The 18,868-nt window shown below is 38.6% G+C and overlaps 3 protein-coding genes across 10 annotated transcripts in view; 1 reads left to right on the top strand and 2 right to left on the bottom strand.

Annotated features, from left to right (window-relative positions):
• The window catches only part of TTC3 (tetratricopeptide repeat domain 3), a 55,565-nt gene extending 51,056 nt beyond the window's left edge, over positions 1–4,509 (bottom strand). For 4 of the 7 annotated variants that reach the window (XR_011902848.1, XM_072329230.1, XM_072329264.1 and 1 more), the window contains exons 1-3: positions 4,391–4,509; positions 3,809–3,894; positions 355–400 (exon numbers count right to left, since the gene is read on the bottom strand). Coding sequence is in view for 5 of the 7 variants with exons in the window: in XM_072329230.1 (XP_072185331.1) it covers positions 355–400; positions 3,809–3,883 (121 nt within the window). In the remaining 2 variants the exon portion in view is untranslated. Of the gene's footprint in view, positions 1–354; positions 401–3,808; positions 3,895–3,982; positions 4,194–4,390 lie in introns of those variants that run through there. The other 3 variants (XM_072329238.1, XM_072329272.1, XM_072329247.1) reach the window with 3 other exon arrangements.
• Positions 4,242–10,229, top strand: PIGP (phosphatidylinositol glycan anchor biosynthesis class P). 2 transcript variants are annotated; one of them, XM_072329300.1, is made up of 5 exons: positions 4,549–4,636; positions 4,784–4,883; positions 6,209–6,281; positions 6,677–6,795; positions 7,683–10,229. In XM_072329300.1, the coding sequence occupies exons 2-5, from the start codon at positions 4,802–4,804 to the stop codon at positions 7,811–7,813; spliced, it is 405 nt and encodes a 134-aa protein (XP_072185401.1). In that variant the 5' UTR covers positions 4,549–4,636; positions 4,784–4,801; the 3' UTR covers positions 7,814–10,229. The 2 variants fall into 2 exon arrangements, with proteins under 2 accessions (XP_072185391.1, XP_072185401.1); XM_072329290.1 differs by lacking the exon at positions 4,784–4,883 and having other exon boundaries at positions 4,242–4,636.
• Positions 10,230–15,634: 5,405 nt separating this feature from the next.
• RIPPLY3 (ripply transcriptional repressor 3) lies at positions 15,635–18,409 on the bottom strand. Its single transcript, XM_072326698.1, has 4 exons — positions 18,300–18,409; positions 17,194–17,263; positions 16,649–16,716; positions 15,635–15,934 (listed from the first exon to the last, which is right to left on the bottom strand). The coding sequence occupies exons 1-4, from the start codon at positions 18,407–18,409 to the stop codon at positions 15,787–15,789; spliced, it is 396 nt and encodes a 131-aa protein (XP_072182799.1). The 3' UTR covers positions 15,635–15,786.
• Between the last annotated feature and the right edge of the window lie 459 nt (positions 18,410–18,868).

The following is an 18,868-nucleotide window of genomic DNA, read 5'->3' as shown; positions in this document are numbered from 1 at the left end:
CATTTGAACGTGTCTTTAGATCTAGACAGCTAAGATACAGTTACAATTAAAGCATAGGTAATAAGCATCAATCTTACCTTCCCATACTTGTAGTATTAACCACCTGAATTTACGTCAGTATTACTGCGTACTCACACTGATCTCACAAATGCATAGTAGTATACTGCATCAGCAGAGTAAGATGAGAATCCCTTCAGCATTAATTAAACATAAGAATGCTTCTGATCAGAGACGAAATGATTTTAGCTTACTCAGACGAAAGGAGGGGAAAAAAGTGAATCAGCAAATGAAAGATGCAAGCACAGCACAGACACTGCTTAAGAAAGTTATATTGTATTAATTTAGTTTACTTACCAGTTTTAGGTTTATGTGGAGAACGTTGTACAAATACTCCATGACCCTAAAAATAAATATGTTATTTCTTAACACTGCATATCTCGCAAATACGTTCCTTAAGGAGTTTTGAAGTATTAAACCAAAACATAATCTTTACATTAGAAGAAGTGGAGGAATAGAGGCAATTTTTAAGCTCTCTCACCAATTTCTTTTCTCAATACACTCTTGCTTTCAAAGCACTGATACAGAGGATCAGTAGCGAGGATGATCTGTGGCTATGGTGGCAACCTAACCTAGCTGGCATATCTCTGTTTACTGCAAGGAGCTGGACTAGATGGCCCTCAAAGGCCCCTTCCAACTCTAAGGATTCTATGATTTTATATCTTCATAAGTAGCATGATCAAAAAGGAAACAAATCTATGAAGCAAATCATTTGGTACTGAGGAGCCTACTTTTACATTACACACTTCTCAAGGGGTTGTTTTAGTTTGCACTTTTTCAAGTCTAGTCCCACAGACAGCACACCCATTCATGGCTAATGCACATTACCTATTGATAGGGAAAATAGTAAAGTTCTCAACCAATATGCTACTCATGTATCCCCTGTACAGCCCAGAACCATGACCCATGTAGGGGTGTTAGACTATTGTGAGATTATAAACAGTAGAGATAGACAATAATAGTGCTGACATTGTTGTTTAGTAGTTAATAAGTTGATGAATGTATAGTTTAACCATGAGACAAATGGAACGGACTGGTCTAGCTCGGAATCGGTCTAGCACGGATAGCTCGGATGAAAGAAGATAATGAATTTTTGGATAAGTTCAAAAGAAGAATAACACGTGAAGCATGAAGTCTGGCACAAGCTAAGGACCTAAGATGAAACACAGCGTTTTGGAAAGAAGAACTGAAGATAAGTTAATTAGTCTCGAGAATGGATAACATAAGTGGTGTAATGTTTTTCTGATCATATAAATATAGGACCTTTGTAAAGCTTGATGTCATTCACTAGGAGTGATCCAAGCTCTGTATGTTTGTTGCACTGAGCTTGTTAATAAAATCAACCCTAGAGTACCCACAAGTTCGAGTCTTGCCTGGTTCCTTTCTGCAACACCTATGCTCCTAAAAGCATCTTACAGATTAGCCTCACTCTCAGCGAATCCCACAAGCACACTCCTATACATCTTCACAATGAAAGCTGAAGCACAGAAGACAGGGACAGCTGGGATATCTGCTTCAAAAGCATCCCGAGTCAAACTAAAATACTAATGCACACACATCAACTAAATCAATCAGTAACTAACTAAAATTTAGTAAGGCATTATTAACTCTAATTTCTTAGTAGTTAACTGAAATACTAATGTAGATAACATAGCCAGGAAAACAATTTTTGCGTACCTACTTGTACTGAACAGAAACTTGTAATAAAATCTTAATGAAATTCACTTAATGTGAAGACATCTCAATCTCTTTTATGTCCAATTGGAGATGGGTGAACTCCCACAGCCTTCCCTCCCCCTGCACTGCATTTCACAAAGAAAAAAACAATACTAATGTTCCTAATCTGCTCCATTTCTGGAATTCTGCCATCTGTCTTCTGGGAGAAAACAAGGAAACTTACAATCTGTAATATTTTTGCACTAGCAAATCCCTCTGACAGACCCCTTCATATCAACTCTTTCTAATTCACCTTTAGCAAAGCCAAAAAGCAAGCCAGTAAGCAAACAAACAACAACAACAAAATGCATTTTTATTAGTTAGCTAACACAACAGTCTAGTCAACTGCACTCTTATGGAAAATAAAAAGTGTATCTACATAACCATATGCTGAAAGGCATACCTACAGATTAATCATTAGGGATGGACAAAAACTTTTTAACAGTTTAAACAACATACTTTAATGGGTTTAAAGCACAGTGCTCCAGAGAAGCCTCTCAAGCTGAGAAATAAGTTACTTTCTTCTCTTTTACCAATTTCTAAGAAGTCTGTTATTTTAATAAACACTGTGTGTGCCATTTGATGCATACCGTTTGTATTATGCCCCCACACAGCAACATTATCATATCAAAGAAGCACATACCTATCCCTGAAAACAACCGGAGAAAAGTCTGTAAATATGAACCATGTCATTCAGAAAGTTCTTTTCAAAGCCCTTTATTGTTTCAACAGCAGATCTCACAGAAACACAAACATGTGGCCCAATGATGACTTACAAACTTGACCTGAGGTGATGACAAGGAATCACACAGTTTTGCCCAACCTAATAATCCTGAACTGCTACTGTGCTACACATAAGTCAAGGCTTACACTTAAAAATAAGTTATTGCAGTGTCAACACACTCACCAGACCAGGGCACCAACACAGAGAGGAAAAAAATTAACTGGTACTTCAAAATCAATTAATCTTGAACGATGACTGAGAATGTCCTGGTGAGCTTTTCCTAAGCCCTAAACCTGATACAGCTTTACAAGTCAGAAAGTCACTTAATCCATACTTGTTATTTCTCTGCAAGATAAAGAATTGTGGCCCAGCTAGTTTGTAACTGGCAGCAATAACGCTTCAGATAAATAACCCATGAACAAAAGCAGCAAAACGATTAGCTGCCTCAGTGTTCTGGAGGTTCCTTAAGCACAGCAAGAACTGGGAAATAAGAGTCACAGAAAGCATTTGTGGAAATATTCTAAGAGAAACATGCTACAGTTCAAAAAATAAAATAAAGAACTAAATAAGCAGAAGCCATATTGGGCAAAAAAAGAAAAAAATAGAAAAAATATATATACGTATAAAAAGAAAGAATAGGTGAGCACTATACAGCCAATTCACAATCCTGAACTCACACTAACTGTTGTGACAGTTGTGAATGTTTTGTGATTAAAGAGACACTCACATCTGTCATCCCATACATGGCCTGCATACACAACCAAGGGATTTGTTAAGCAGTCATTACAACCCACCCATCATTGTCTGGTCTTACATCAATTGTATATGCATTCAATAAATGCCTAATAGAGGATATACTGTCTCTGTTGCCCTACCCGGATTTGCTATTTCTGCAAGAGAGCGGTATACAGAGTAGCACAAGAAATCTTTGCTTGAGGGAGACCTAATTGTGACCTTCCAGTATGTAATTGAAGGGAGCTTATAAATAGGAGGAAGACTAACTGGTAATAATGTAGTATTAGGACAAGGGGGAATGGCTTTAAACTAAAAGGGGGAAAATTAGGTTAGATGTTAGGAGGAAATTCTTTCCCCAGAGGACAGTGATGCGCTGGCACAGCTGCTCATAGAAGCTGTGGTGCCCCATCCCTGGAGACACTCAAGGCCTGGTTGGAAGGGGCCCTGGGCAGCCTGAGCTGGTGGGGGGCAGCCCTGCCCACAGCTGGGGTTGGGGTGGGTGGGCTTTGAGCTCCCCTCCAACCTAAGCCACTCTATGATTTTATGAAATCCCGATGGAATTGCAAACCCACTCACCAATTCACAGCAGGACTTATAACCAGCACTGAAAGCCAAGGCCGCAAACTCAGATTCAGACAAAGCTTCACCCATGATTCGCGATCCTGAAAGATAACGATTAAAAGAAATACGGTGAGAAGCGAGCCAAGAAGCAAACAATCCATGGTTAAGAGGACTTATCCAGATCCCTACAAGAGTTTCACAGAAGAGCTGTGTTATTTCTACGCGTCACATCCTTCAGGCTGTGGCTTTCAACGCTAACTCAGCGCAGCGCTCCGAGCCCCTCGTACCACCCAGCCCGGCGCCCCGCGGTGCGGCACTACGCACAACCCGAACGCGGAACCCCGCAGCCGCCCGGCAGCTCCTCTGACAGCCGCCACCCGGAAGCCCCGCGGCTCCGACTGACGTGTCGCAGCCCGGCCCCACAGCGCCGGCTCCCACCCCAGGCGACAGCCAGCCGGGGGCTGCGGAGAGATGGAGATCGCCCTTCCCTCCTGCTGCAAGGAAAGAGGCATAGGAACGAGGCAGGGATGGAAGGGTCGCACCGGCCGCTCTAACCGCTCACCAGCCCTCACCAGAACCAACCGACCGAGCACCCACCCGCCCTCAGCTCAGCTCTGACGCTCAATGCTCCGAAAAACCCTCGGGCTACTCCTTGCCTGCCCGCGATGGAGCGCTGCCTGTCTCTGACTGCGCATGAGCGGAGGCGACCCAGTAGACTCGCGATATCCAGGGTGAGGAGTGAGGCTGGGTGTTGCTCCTCCTGCGCCTTCCGGCTTGGGAAGGGGAGGGCTGTATTGCCGCGGTCACTCAGGCCGTGCAGGGCCGTCCCGTGTTGCCGGCCAGGTGTGTGTGTGATGGCGGCGGTGTCCTCTTCACAGTGGCCGTCCTTATGGCAGCGGTGCTTGGGGTAGTCCCTTGCTCGTAACACAGCTCTGAGGGAGCCTTCTGACCTCATCTTACCGTTGTTGTTTTGTTTCTTCCCTGAGTTAGAGGGAAGGAGCAGCGAGTATGGTGGAGAACTCTCCAGCCCCGCTGCCTGAAAGGGCAATATACGGATTTGCTCTGTTTTTGGGATCTTGGTTTGGCTTTAGTAAGTATGTTGGCTACTGGAATCTGTTACTTTGCTTATGGGACAAATGTCATTCTAACAAAACCATCTCATAAAGGTGATGTTAGTGTTGAACTGCCCGCTGTAAGGAGGTACAGTGGAGGAGTCAGCATTACTTCTCAGGCCTGTGGGTTGATACATTACCATCTGTGATTCTAATGTGTTTTATTTTATGCTGTCTTTTGTAGTAGCAATAATAGCATTGATAAAACCTAGTTTAAAACTCTCTGCAATCTAGTTTTAGTAAATCTTGCATCTGAATTGTGTATATTGCCACTGCTTAGTAACCATTGCGGAGAGGAGTAGTGGGTGTATGGTAGAATGATATAAAGATGGTAACAGACATTTATGAGGAAAAACTCACCGATGTGAATGCCATTGCTGAGAAATGCTGAGGCAATCTCCACCAGGGAGTGGTGGTCAGCCCTTAAATGAGGTCTAGAGGAGGTGGAGTCAAGCACCATCCCTTCCGGGAGCACAGCTAAATTACTCTCACCTGTGCTCCCACAGCTGACCTGACACTTGCCTCAGCTGATTAATCAGAGGTTCAGGCTGTGATTTCCAATTTCCCATACAAGTGGGTATCATAGGCTTGTTTGAGTTGGAAGGAACCCTTAAAGGTTGTCTGATCAGGGACACCCACAGCTCCATCAGGTGCTCAGAACATTCTCCAGCCTGATCTTGAGTGTCTGCAGATATGGGGCAACCACCACATCTCTGAGAAGCCTGTGCCAGTGCTTCACTACCCTTTTTGTAACAAACTTCTTCCTTATAACCAATCTAAATCTCCCCTCTTTTAGTTTGAAACCATATCCCGTTGTCCCATCACAACAGACCCTAAAGAATCTGTCCCCTTCTTTCTTACAGATCCCCTTCAGAGACTGAAAGGCTACTCTTCAGTCTCCCCAGAGCCTTCTCCAGGCTGAACAGCCCCAGTTCTCAGGCTGTCTTTGTAGGGGAGTCAGAAAGTGCTTCCAGTGTTCAAGAAGCATTTGGGCAGTACTTTCAGAAACTGATGATACTTGAGGGTTCTTTTCAACTTGGAATATTCTGTGATTTTACAAAATGCTAAAGCAAATACAGAAGTGTTATTGTATAAGTGGCTACAAAATGTTATCCCCATGCTGGACAAGATTTTTCTGAGGTGTATTCTACCATATTTTAGTAGAGCTATTTTTGTTTAAATTCTGCTAAAGCAAAGTCGTTTCAGTACGTTCAAGTATGAGAGTATTGCTCTAAGAAATTAAGAAAGAAGTCTAAAATGGTATTGTTTGAACTGCTGTGATTCTTTTAATTCTTCTGTGCAGTGCTGTATCTTATCTGGGCGTACGTCCCTGAGACTTGGCTCTTCTCATTGGGACTGACATACTGGCCTCAAAAGTAAGCTCAAGTTTTATTTCTTAAGATCAACCTCAAACTGTTTCTCATTGTGTCTTGGGGGGGATGGTGGTATTTTGGTGTTTTATGATAAATTTGGATTTTTGCTTTCAGAGAGTTTGTCAAATAACATACAGTAGCCTTTAAACTGTAAATATAAAAAATAAAAACTTCCTGTAAATGAATCTATTTGATGGTTTATACCAAAGTAGTTACACTGATTTTTGCAGTTGGGTATCTTCCTGGGGGAAACCATGATCTACACCCAGAAGTGTTGTTTCTTTGCCCGTTGGTAAAGCCTGTAGTAGATAAAATAGCCACTACATTAAAGCTGTTTGTGAACATCATTAGACATTTGTTACTAGAAAATATATGAACTTTAAAATCTTTTTCCTCAGGTACTGGGCAGTTGCTTTGCCAGCGTATTTATTAGTTGCTGTAGGAATTGGTTATGTATTACTTTTTGGTATTAATATGATGAGTACAGCTCCACTTAACTCCACGCATACTATTACAGGTAATCTTTTTTTTTTGTTGTTGTTGTTGGGGATTTCTTGTTTTTTTTCTAAAATTTTTATATTTAACTGATAATTTCTGTAAATACACATATGTAGACATAATATAAATCAAATATTAAGCTTTCAAATATTTTAACATAGAAAAGTTCTTGGAAATACTTAAGGACCAGAGGGAAAAGATCCCCAAAACCTGACTTCTGCTTCTTTGTTACTTTATAGCAGTAATTTCCAGCTGGTAAAGTGTACCATATTAGCAAAGCAGACTACATTAGAGAAACAGGTCTTAGGTATTTGTCCAGGGATGTGTACATATCTCTCATATTGTCCTCTCACTTAGTACCAGCCCAAGAGTTTGTATGGCGGGTGGGATGTGGGTCTTGCTCTGTTTGGAAAACAGCTTTTCTCGTCTTTGTTTTCTCCTGAGAGAAATGCTCAGTGACTTTTTTTGTTCAGTATGCACCTGTGAACATGTTTATGCTGTTATAGGAGCAGGAGCTGGGAACAAGAAGTTAAGATAAAGGAAGGGTAGCCAGCATCTCAGTAGAATCCTAAAATGAAATACTATTGCTACAGACTGAGCAACTCGCTGCAGGGTTTGTTTACTCTTTTTATCTGTGACTAGTTATGATTTGATGCCATACAGCGTCTTAAGCAAAGTGCAGTCCCCAGTGGATGTTCCAGCAGAAGGGCAGGGTTGATTTCTTCTTAACATATGTTGATGTAAAGTGTTTCTGATTTACTATTTTATTATAACTCAGCAAGATGGGTTTTTCAGTGTCACTTAGTAGCTGCATTTATACAGTATTGCATTATGTAACATCTATTGAAAGCAGGAAAAAAAAAAATAAATCTTTAATATGTAGAATGTTTTCATTGTTTCCTGTAGATAACTATGCTAAAAAACAGCAACAGAAGAAATTTCAAGAAGAAGCAATTCCAGCATTGAGGGATATTCCTATCAGTGAAGTAAACAGAATGTTTTTCCTTCCTGAAAAAGGAATCTGCGGTAGCAGATAGTAGTTACTAAGACCTGGATGAAGAAAGGATTATGAGGAACGTTACATAACCTCTCATTGCTGAAAGAAACCTTCTTCTCATGGTGTAATAAAGCTTTTTTTTGTGTGTGTTTCTAACAAAATTTATGTACATGTATTTCACTGATATGGCTTGGTAATCTGCATTAATATGAGAATTATGGCACATTAATTCATTTTACCATTCTGTTGATTTTAAAATTACATTAGTTGTGGGCTACTACTTAAAATTTCCCACTCAGAGTAAAATGAATGTTTGTACCTGGCTTAACTGTGTTTGTCGTTGAGTTCAAGGAAAGCAAATGTGTTTTGTTTGTCAAATGCTCGAGGCTTTTTTTTTTTTAATATAAGTTAAATTGAAGTGTTTACATTGCAAATCTACAGTTTTCATTTGTAAATATTAATAAACTGTAAGTATTTTTAAGGTTAGCAGTGTTCCTGTGATTTAATAGGATTTGTTCTGGGTCAAGGCGTATAGAGATGGGCTTTTCTTTATGTAGTTCTTTACTCATCACATTATAGAATCATTTAAGTTGGAAAAGACCTCTAAGGTTATCAAATTCAACAGTTAACCTAGCACTGCTGAGTGTACCACTACATCTACACATCTTTTAATTCCACCAGGAGTGGTGATTTAGCTATTTCCCTGGGCAGCCTGTTCCAGTGTTTCAAAGCCCTTTATGTAAGGAAATTTCTACTGATATCCAACTTAAACCTTTCCTAGTGCAACTTGAGGCTATTTCCTCTTGTGCTGTTGCTTGCTGCCTGGGAGTAGAGGCTGACCTTTGCCTTGCTACAAACTCCTTTGAGGTAGTTGTAGAGATTAATGAGGTCTCCCCTGAGCCTCTTTTTCTTCAGGGTAAATAGGCCCATTTCCCTTAGCCATTCCTCGTGAGTCTTGTACTCTAGGCCTTATACCAGCTTGTTGCTCTTCTCCGGATGCGCTCCATCAACTCAACATCTTTCTTGTGATGAGCGGCCCAAAACTGAATGCAGTAGTCAAAGTATGGCCTCATCAGAGCTGAGTACAGGGATACAAATGTTTCCCTAGTCATGCTGGCCTTGCTTTTTCTGATACAAGCCAGATTGCTGTTGGCCTTCTTGGCCACCTGGGCATGCTGCTGACTGATATTCAGCTGGCTGTTGCCAGCTGGCTGTTGCATCCAGTCCTTCTTCACTAGGCAATTTTCTAGCTATGGTTGCATTGCATGGGATTGTTGTGATCCAAGTGCAGGACTCTCTACTTAGCTTTGTTGATCCTCAGACAGTTGGTGTCAGCCCATTGCTCCTTGCTCTCCAGATTCCTCTGCAGATGCTTCCTACCCTCAAGCAGATCAACACTTCCACCTAACTTGGTGTGATCTGCAAACTTACTGAGGACGCAGTCGATCTCCCTGTCCGGATCACTGATCAAGATATTAAGGAGAACTGGCCCGAGCGCTGATCCCTGAGGGTCACCACTTGTGGCTGAATTTAACTCCATTCACCACAACTCTCTGGGCCTGGCTACCCACCCCATTTTTTACCCAGTAAAGTATATACCTACCCGATCCATGAGCAGCCAGTTTCTCCAGGAGAATGCTGTGAGAGACAATGTCAAAAACATTACTGAAGTCTAGATAGACAACCTTACCATAAATAAGGAAAACTCTTTGCAAAGATTTTCAGAAACAAGTCTTGAAATGACTTTTTACCGTACTGAAATCTAGGTTCAAGGAACCCACAAGTCCGCCTTGTTATAATCTGGATTATAGCACAAAACACAGTAATTTATGGCAATAGTCTGGATTTTGTGGAAGTAAATGTTCTTCTTCAGTAATGTATGTGTTACTGAGAGGAAAAGTAATTTTTATTTGTTCTCTTTGGAGAGTCAGAAACTGAGTTGCAAACTTTTAATGCGTTTATCTTAAGTTATCACAGTCATTTGGCTTGTATCCTCATTATTGGACAGGTCTATAAAACAGCTTCGACGCAGCAAAGAATCTAAAGTGTCTCTATCTCAATAAGAGAGAGTGAGGAATTTTTGAAAATGTATTTGTAAGGAAACACATTCCAGTTCTTTAGAAATCAGTCAGAACAACCATCACTTCCTGTGAGAAGTTTTAAGATCTGATAACAATTATTTTGGTATGAATATGAAATTTGCAGTTTCTTGGTCTACTAGTAACTAAGTCTTCAGTAATTTGCTACTCTTTTCACCTGTGTTTGAAGAAAAAAGAAAGTATCGTGGATATGAGAAAAAATGCCTTCTTAATCAAGGAAGAAAATGCATCTTGACTTTTCAATCTGAAGTGGGAAATTTTAGATACATAGTCGTTCGGGAGCATTTCATAATAATGACTATTTGTACCTCATCTTCATGAGTGCTAATTAGTAAAATGTGTATTTGCTTAACAGTTATAGGCTTCTTGGTGTTGCTTTGTTTTACAGGTTTCTCTCAGTTACTATTATTTTCCCAGCCCCGTTTTTACCCTTAGATTACTTTTAATTTACATGCCAAAACAGCCATTTATAAGGTGAATTCAAACCTTTATGATCAACAGACATGAAGATTCATTTACTCTTCTGTCAATTCTCTGTTCATGTTGTAGACACCATATTATCTTTTTTTTTTTTTTTTTTTTTCCTGTGGAACTTTTGTGTTCCATGTTCCTACTGCCTCTTGAGAAAGCAATTTCATTTTTAATTCTAAATTGACAACTTGTGAAGGCCACATTTCTGTTATCATTTAATGTGAGGATTAATTTAGTCCCCTGTTAAGGATACTCAAATCCCTTCAGGATAAAGAAAAGCTACTGGAAGATGCCCCCAAGCCCTGAAAGCACACAAATTAACGGACTGTAAACCTTGGACAAAGATTGTATCAGTGATGAATCTGCCATTTCATTTAACTGCTGACCTCACAATTATGGGAAAACTAACAGAGGCACCTAAGTGTGTAGGCAAACTGGGGCCATTTGTTTAAGTAAAACTTGCAGGCATGAAACTCAATCTTTGCTTTTCTGTCATCCCCATGTAGCGGTGCTTCAAAGGCACTGTAGTGACCTTTTCTTCAACTTACGAATCATAATTGACGCTTCAGAAATTGCCCCTGTGATCAAAATAAAACCAGGTAACTCAGGGTATGTCGAGGATAATAAATGCATTTTGCTGAGAGATATGTCTGTTTTGATTGGGATTCATCATTCCATCATCTGCCTGTGACTGCAGTTAAGTGAAAGATAACTCCGTCAGCAGAAGGAAGAGAGGTTCCATCTTTTGTAAATACACAGTACACTTTAGCTACAGTTACTTAGAGGGATTTTTATGGATTTGCTTCAAGTTTTAGTGTTCAAAGAAGATCTGAAATGATTGAAAAGTGTTGGTAATAGTGCCTTTCTTTACAAAACATACATCTTTAAAGACTATGGATATCAGGTATCCATTCTTCTCAGACTGACACAAAACCTAAATAAATAAAAGCAATAGCTAAACTTGCCCTCTCTTTCACCCTTATGACTTTTGATAGCATCTTTTTCTACCACAACTGGTAGCAATGTTTTAAGTCAGATCAAGTGCTCTATCCTTTCTGACACAGACACAAAAAAAAAGATGCAACTTCTCTTTTTCTTCCCTACAATTTTTACTGTGTTGGAGACTGATGATAATTATCACATCTTGGTATTGCCTTCATTTCATAAGACAGGTTCCCCTCAGGTGGTATCAGAATGTACATATCATCCGTAATAAAAAATCACAAAGGTTTAGTGTTTCAAACAAGAAGATTTAAAGCCAGAGAAAAATAACAGAGCTGTGGTTGCCAAATTTGTATAATGATGATAAAGGTTGTCTCTCTTTTCCATCTTAGCTGTGGAAGGAAGGGTAGTAACACACATAACGTTTATGACATTGAAGTTGAAAAACATTGAATAAGAAACACTGGGAATATCCTTTCTTTTTAATAATTTCCATGAGTTTATCTTGGATTTTGGTCTTTTATTGCACTGCACTTTACTGAGTACTAAAGGCTTGGAAGCATCAGCACAAATACTTAATACATGCATATGAAGTGGCAGAGCTAAACTGCATTTTTCAAACACATTTCATTAATAGAAGTATTTTTCCACTTCAACTGAGTCAACAAGGAGTTGTAATGGAAGAGGGAAAGTGCTCAGCTGTGAAGTTCAAAAGTACAAAGCATGTGGAGTAAAATATATGAAAAGATAGCACAGTTTTGGTTTTTTGTTTGTTAGTTGTTCCTACAGATGGAGTGACTGAAATAAGAGAAGGAAACAAAAAGAAATACCCCATCTCAGGTTTTACTTCATGAGTAGAAGCGAGTACACAAGGAGAGACAGTGGGGGTAAGGTAGCAGGTTTGTCATTCCTTTATGGTGGGCCTTAAGATGCTGTAAGTTGAATGAGGCAAACATGATGAAGATAAGCGACCGTGACTGTAGAACAGACCATCCTGTGACAAATGTGTGGGTGGAGGCAACAGTAAGGTAACCTAAACAGAATTTCAGGCCCTCATACTGAGCAATGTTTCTCATTACTTCAGATTGGTGCTGAAGCTCCCACCTACAGATACTATGAGAGGCCCAGCAATGAAGTTTTCAAACACTTTAAAAAAAAAATTAAAAAAATCGTTTTGAATATTTTCTTTACCAGGCAGTTTGTATGGGTTTCACTTTCTTTTATGGATGTAAAAGATAAAGTGTTTCTGATTCACAAAGAGAATAGTTAATAAATAATTTCTACATAAACATGTTTTGTTCCATAATGCATCTTTTACTTTGGTGCTTGAGTCTGAGTGGCTAAAATACTTAGTGCAATGTGCTGGTTGCTGACGTACTGTTGCATTTCCAGTCAGTTGTAAAATAACTAAATTGAATGGGTTTGTTTTGTTCTTTTATGTTTTGTTTTGCTGTTGGGTTTTTTTTGTATCTCTCCCTCTGTTCTTGATATGGACTGTAGTCTGAAGAGGTAGTTTTGGAAACAATCTTCTTGTTCTGACAGTTTCCTTGCAGAAAGGTTGCCAAAGTAGATTTTGCTTGTGTGCTGCACAGTTGATGCCTTATCTTAATTATGAACCTAGAAGCAGCTGATCCAGCTCAAAAATCATGACTGTGTGGACTGTCATCAAATGTTAAGTGTTCCTGTGCTTTGGATAGATTTTGTCTCCAGAGCTCATAAAAACAACTGTTGTGAGGATTACCTTGTTTCAACTGCGGCAATTCAGTGCTGTTGATGTTATTCTCCCAGTGTAAGTATAGTTTAGGGGGAATAAAAAGAAAAAAGAAAACAGAAAAAAGAAAGAATTGCTTTATTGCTCCCTTGATAATCTGTACTAAAAGAAAAATAGCTGTTACTGTGTAAAAAAAATAACACTTAAAAAATACTATGTCGTATAATGGTTATGCTTCCCTGAGACATATGTATCTCTTAAGAGTTCATCTTAAAAGAGCTTGGAGATAGGATTCAAGACAGTTTGGTGAATGCACCTTCTCTGACTTTTCACAAGAACACATACAGTAGAAATAAAACCTTAGGCTTTATCTCCATATCCCTCCAGCATTCAACTTCCAGCTTTCATAATTTTAAACAAACAGAGGAAATCAAAAGGTAGCATTTGCTGGAAACATTACAGTTATGGAACTACTGTCGGAAGGTCTGTGAAACAAAGATTCAGAGCCAACAAATCAATCTGTAAGGCTGTAGATGGCTAGCCTTGTCTTTGAAGCAGTACACTCACAATAAAGCCGTTATTTAGGGATGCTTTGTTATCTTTTTCCTGGACCTGATGGATGATTCTAAGGTCACTGAAAACTTCACAAGGTCAAACTGCAGATGAGGTAACAAACTAGAACTGAAAACCGAAAGTGAACTACATTTGAGCAGCAGGGATGCTATAATTGATTCATTTTTAGTCCTTGGTTAGTTGTTAGCAAACGGGTAATGGATCACAATGCACATTTTATTTGCATGTGCAAATATGTTTAGGTTGTTGACATTGTAACACGAAGAGATTGAAAGTTATCTGACACACACACAAAAAAAAATTGCTGGCATGATGGGGAAAAGAATAATATAATTTGTCTTCCACTAAGAACCGTAGCTAAATATTACCAGTAGTAAAAATATATAGTATAGTTCTATTACCTGAATTTAAATGTGGAATTCAGTGGTAAAGGGGAAAGTAAACAGGATGTAGTCAGAGTAGTACTGACTGAGAAACTGAATCAGTACCTGCTGATAGAATGCTGCCAGACCTCTGCATATGTGTAAGGTGATTTATTTTCTTATTTCCAGCTACCTTTGGTAAGATGGGTATCTATCATCTAGTTGCATTTTCCTAATAGCAAGGTTTATTCTACTCTCCTAAGGAATGCATTTCTTTAAAGTTGCCACTTATTTTTTTGTTTGTTTCAAAGGTATGAATTTGCAACAGCACTTCTATATCAGATGGGCCAGGATGGATCAGATGGGCAGCGAATTTAGCCAACATCTTCTCTCCAGCACTGGCTAGTAGTGTGTGCCTATATAAGAGCAAAGAAATAGGGCAAGAAGCTAGCAGCATTTCTCCATAATTCTTCCCCAGTCTGCAACAGTGTGAGTCAGGAAACTTTAGAACCAGATATTTGTATTTTTTCTTATGATAATTTTTCATTTACCTTTTTGTAAAGTAGATAAACTCTAAGTTTCAGCATAATCACAGCATAATCATAGGCTGGGTAGAGTAGTCTTTTGTTTTAAACTCACTGCTCACTATTTTCACTAGATGGTCAGTCATTTTCTGCTATCTGCAAACCTCTCAGGTGTTCAGAACTAGACCTATATACTCAGTCACATCTCCCAGGCTGAAAAGTTCTAATCTGCTTTGTTGTTTGCGTAGTCTACGTTCTTGTTATCTTTTTAGTTTGTCAAAGGCTTTCCCAACCAAAAATCTGCTGGTGGTTGTCCAGGATGCTCTTTTGCAGACCTCAGTGAGGCCCCTGCCCACTGTAAGTTGGTCGGCCACCAGCTGGTAAGAGTGCAGGGCAGGATCACAGAGTTCCACACAAAGGAAATGAGTGTCTTGAGGATGATAGGCTGATACTGAGAATAGGGTTTTAGCTCCATAGACAGATCTTCAAGAGCTCTGTCTGTTTGAAAACATGGTAACTTCAGTGTGGATGACCAGCAGCATGTAGTCCCTCCTGCTGATGCAAATCTTTCTGACTCAAAACTTCTCCTTAATGCAGGAAGGCTAGTGTTGTTTGCAACTGAGACCGCCCTCTGTTTATGTCTTTGAGCCCTACAGATATTAGGTCCTCGTTCCTATCCTGCAATAATCTAAACACCTACTCTTGCTGGATGACTGCACTTATAAGAATGTACTAATCTTGTCCGATGTTTTTTCTAAAGCCCACTGTTGGGCTTCTGCAGGGCAGATAGAGAAACTGTGTAGGGCAAAGTAACAGGCAGCATGGTGTTACAGGGAGTTAAGGATCAACAAGGAAGAGCCTGCTCCGCAGAAATAATATGCAATATTCTTCGCATTTGAATTCATTTCCTCCTTAAATTCTTAAAAACATCATGACTCAAAGCCTTCTGTTTATTTTAGGGTTTTCTATTACATTATTTTGCCCTATAGCCTGTCCTATTTTCATGCTGCATTTAAAAGAAAGTGAGTAACTAAACGCAGTGTTCTTCATGTTCTTAATATAACTGATGTTTAAACCAACACAATTAAAAACATTACGATCTTTTAGTAAAATTTCAGGGTTTTATTTAAAAGTCTTTTGAAACACAAACGGATTTCCTCAATCCATCGACTCATTCTTCTTGGTTAGTTAGCTATAAATAGTCTTCATATGAGCTTTGATGTACTTCTTTGTTCAGTCAGATGTTTGTTCATGCATTCTTGACACCTCCTTTTTAATTCCTTTCTTTATTTTTTAATTATGTACTTGGAAAGGCTGGTGATTATTAATTACTAGGCTGAACAGGTTTCTTCCTCATCTTCTTCAGACTCAGTGTCATCGTTGTAGAAGTGAATTGTGGCTTGTACTGGAAAGTTAGCCAGAACCTTCTCTCCAGTGTTATTAAGAAACTTCTGGCATTTGGATTTGGGCAAATAAAGTCTGATAAGAAAGCATATTTAAAGAGAAAAATTAAAACCATGAGACACTTTCCCAGCTAACCTAGCTTGGCTATTAAAATCTAATTCTGTCTTTCTCTGAAGGCAGAAATATCCTGGGACTCTTTCTCCTTTAAAATAAAATTTGCTGACTAAAATGTGCTATTAACTGTTATTTAATAGTATTAACTATTACCTCAACTGCTTTGGTCATGTTTTGTAATGTATTTATCTAAGGTCCCTCCATGATAAGGTGCTGACAGGGCAGTGATGTGTGCTTGAGATTTTTTGTTTTGTTTTCTATTAAGCACAGTTCATGGAAGTGTCATATGTGGCTGTGAGAGGGTTGAAGAATGTTTTGTGATTCTGGAATTAAGATTAAGACACCAGTTTAAGATTGGGGTGGGTTGTCTCTTGCACACAGGTTGATCTTAGTTTCTTTTTTAGTGTCTTCAGGTGGAAGAGATTTATTTCAAATGCAAGTTAGATTAAGTAGGATGGTTTTTTAAAGTGACTTTTATTTATTTTCATTACTGGAGTATTCTTTCAGGTTCTTTTCAGCCTGGGCATCTTTCCTTGTGGGGTGTAAATATCTATGGAGTTTGGCAAGTTGTTAAAATGCATCATTACAAAGAGACGAAGTAATACTTTTTCCTACAAGAAGTATTTTCTCCCAGGACGTTAATTTCCCTGAATCAGGTGATAGCATTTAACTCACCTCACTGGATGTTGAAACCCCAGGGCTCCTTTTGATCTAAAACTTGTTAGCTGACCATCTGAATGTGCCTGTAAAGAGACATGCTTATTATATAGAATGGGCTAAAAATGAAGATTTCACTTTTTTTCTTCTACAAAGAACTGTAAAAGTATATGATTATGCTTTTCTGTTTGGTGTTCTGAGTTTTCTTCTACCAACTAAACACTCTTCAGATATTATCTGTGCCCATTTCAAACAGACAGTATTCTTATTTTTGTAAAGAAATAAAAACTGATGTTAAAATATGAGCTGTCTTAGCAAGCAGTGTTTTCTGTAGCTCTTATGAGCTGACAACGATTCTATCTCTGATAAAAAATTAGAGATACTCTTACGCATTGCCATGCATGGAGAATCATTAATTGGAAACATTTGTCAATGCTGAAGAAAGTACTTTGGAATTGAAAAAGGAAATGACTAAAAGACCAAGCTTCACTTGCTGTGTTCAGATATCTTTCATTTCTGCACCTGTTTACAATGAGGATTATTTTCTCCAGATTTAATCTCACCATTTGTTGATTCTCTGTCATTTCACCATCCCTGGCTGTGGGCATCCAGGGCCTCCATAAAACAGGGCTGCTGAAAAATTAAGATAGAATAGCACTCCCACAGTTAATTCTCTGTGTTAATATCCATAGAATATCCATAAAATAGTTACTTTGTTAGTTTCTGCTGGCATCTTTTGGAAAAATAAATAAATAAATAAATAAAATACATGTTTTTTGTTTTTTTTTTTTTAAATTTATTTTTTTCCTCAGCACATTTTGATCACAAAATCATAGAATATCCCAAGTTGCAAATAATACTTTTTGTTTTGTTAGGTCTGATTTCTGTGGCAATATTGGTCTGCCTCCTGTCCATGATCTGATTAAACAAACTAGATAATTACTTGTGCGTTTATAACTAATGTATCATTCCCTTTCAAGAATTCACTGAAATATTTTCTATTTATGTGCTACTGCTGCACAATGAAAGGTAACTCCCCATCTTTGGCACTACATCTAATTAATCGTTACATATGATCACTGAGTGCCTGATCGTTTATTGATTAGACAACATTAAAGTATCACAGGAGACTGGATCTAATTACCATTTTTTTGACAGGGGAAATTGAAAAGTTATATTATCTTCAAAAGCTAAATAAATTAAAAAAACAAAACAAAACAAAACAAAAAACAGTTATTGCAAGTTTATTATTCATTTGCTTTTGTTTGCAAATATATTTGGAAATACTTGACTGAAAAGGATAAAATATCAGAAAAACAAATATCAGTCCTGGATTAAAAACTTTCAGAAATTTATTTTGCCTCTTATTTCTGAAGTTAAAAATCGTTTTTCATTTTCTGCTCAAATTTAGAATTATTACATTCAAATGGTACTTACAGTCTGAGCTTCTTAGCAGTCTTTAAATAATTACTGGTGGAATCCATTTACTGCTAACAGTGATATAGCCAGCTATCTTTTTAAAGGGGATAGTTATGCTTAGAGATGGCTACAATCGCTGTCCTTTGAGTGGATCCCTGTTTTAAGGGAGTCCTATTTTTTTCAGTATTTCTGCTGGCATTTGGAAAGGAACTTTGGTTAAAAAAAAGTTTTCTGCCTGTCTCTGTCTTACCTCTCTGGCTGCTCTCTTGGATTGAGCGAGTATTGCTGGGCATCTCTGGAGCACTTACAGATGTGATCCACTGTAGCCCGGAGCAAGAAATCTACAGCTGCACCCTCCATGGTTTTGGATGCTCTAAAGCCTGCTGTTTCTGTGGCAGGCTGGCTGCTTGTCTTGGCCTCTTAGCCCCTCCTTTATCTTAACTCCCAAAGCTTACTTACCTAAAACAAACATGGCCTCAGGTAAAAGGAAAGAAACATCCTTAATGAGTTTTCTTTTGACTCCTCCAAATAGTTCAAAGATGTTCTCATTTGGTCAGACTATTGGTGAGAGCAATTTTGGAGAAACAGTCTATTTATTAAACTTAAGTTAGCAAATCACATTGAATACTGTGTCCTTTATCTTTCTGTTGCTATTTTATACTCCTTGTGTGACTTGGGAAGATGCATCAGAATCCAGTCTTAAAGGAGTGTAATGGAGGCTTGAAGATAATTTTAATAACAGAGTGAATTTTACAGTGAATGAAATACTTTCCATCTTTTAGCTATAAAACACAAAAAGATACCAAAAATCAGTGATGG

The sequence above is a fragment of the Excalfactoria chinensis genome, chromosome 1 (assembly GCF_039878825.1).
Source record: "Excalfactoria chinensis isolate bCotChi1 chromosome 1, bCotChi1.hap2, whole genome shotgun sequence".
Lineage (NCBI taxonomy): Eukaryota > Metazoa > Chordata > Aves > Galliformes > Phasianidae > Excalfactoria > Excalfactoria chinensis.
This window is presented reverse-complemented; position numbering and strand designations above follow the sequence as displayed.

Excerpts from the sequence above, each read along its gene's own strand:
- RIPPLY3 (XM_072326698.1), bottom strand. The coding sequence starts at position 18,409 with ATGGAGGGTGCAGCTGTAGATTTCTTGCTCCGGGCTACAGTGGATCAC. Across the intron at positions 17,264-18,299 it reads CCAAGAGAGCAGCCAGAGAG|CAGCCCTGTTTTATGGAGGC; the intron begins GTAAGACAGAGA and ends TTAATTTTTCAG. Across the intron at positions 16,717-17,193 it reads TGACAGAGAATCAACAAATG|GCACATTCAGATGGTCAGCT; the intron begins GTGAGATTAAAT and ends GTCTCTTTACAG.
- PIGP (XM_072329290.1), top strand. The coding sequence starts at position 4,459 with ATGGAGCGCTGCCTGTCTCTGACTGCGCATGAGCGGAGGCGACCCAGT. Across the intron at positions 4,637-6,208 it reads CGTCCCGTGTTGCCGGCCAG|TGCTGTATCTTATCTGGGCG; the intron begins GTGTGTGTGTGA and ends TCTTCTGTGCAG. Across the intron at positions 6,282-6,676 it reads CTGACATACTGGCCTCAAAA|GTACTGGGCAGTTGCTTTGC; the intron begins GTAAGCTCAAGT and ends CTTTTTCCTCAG.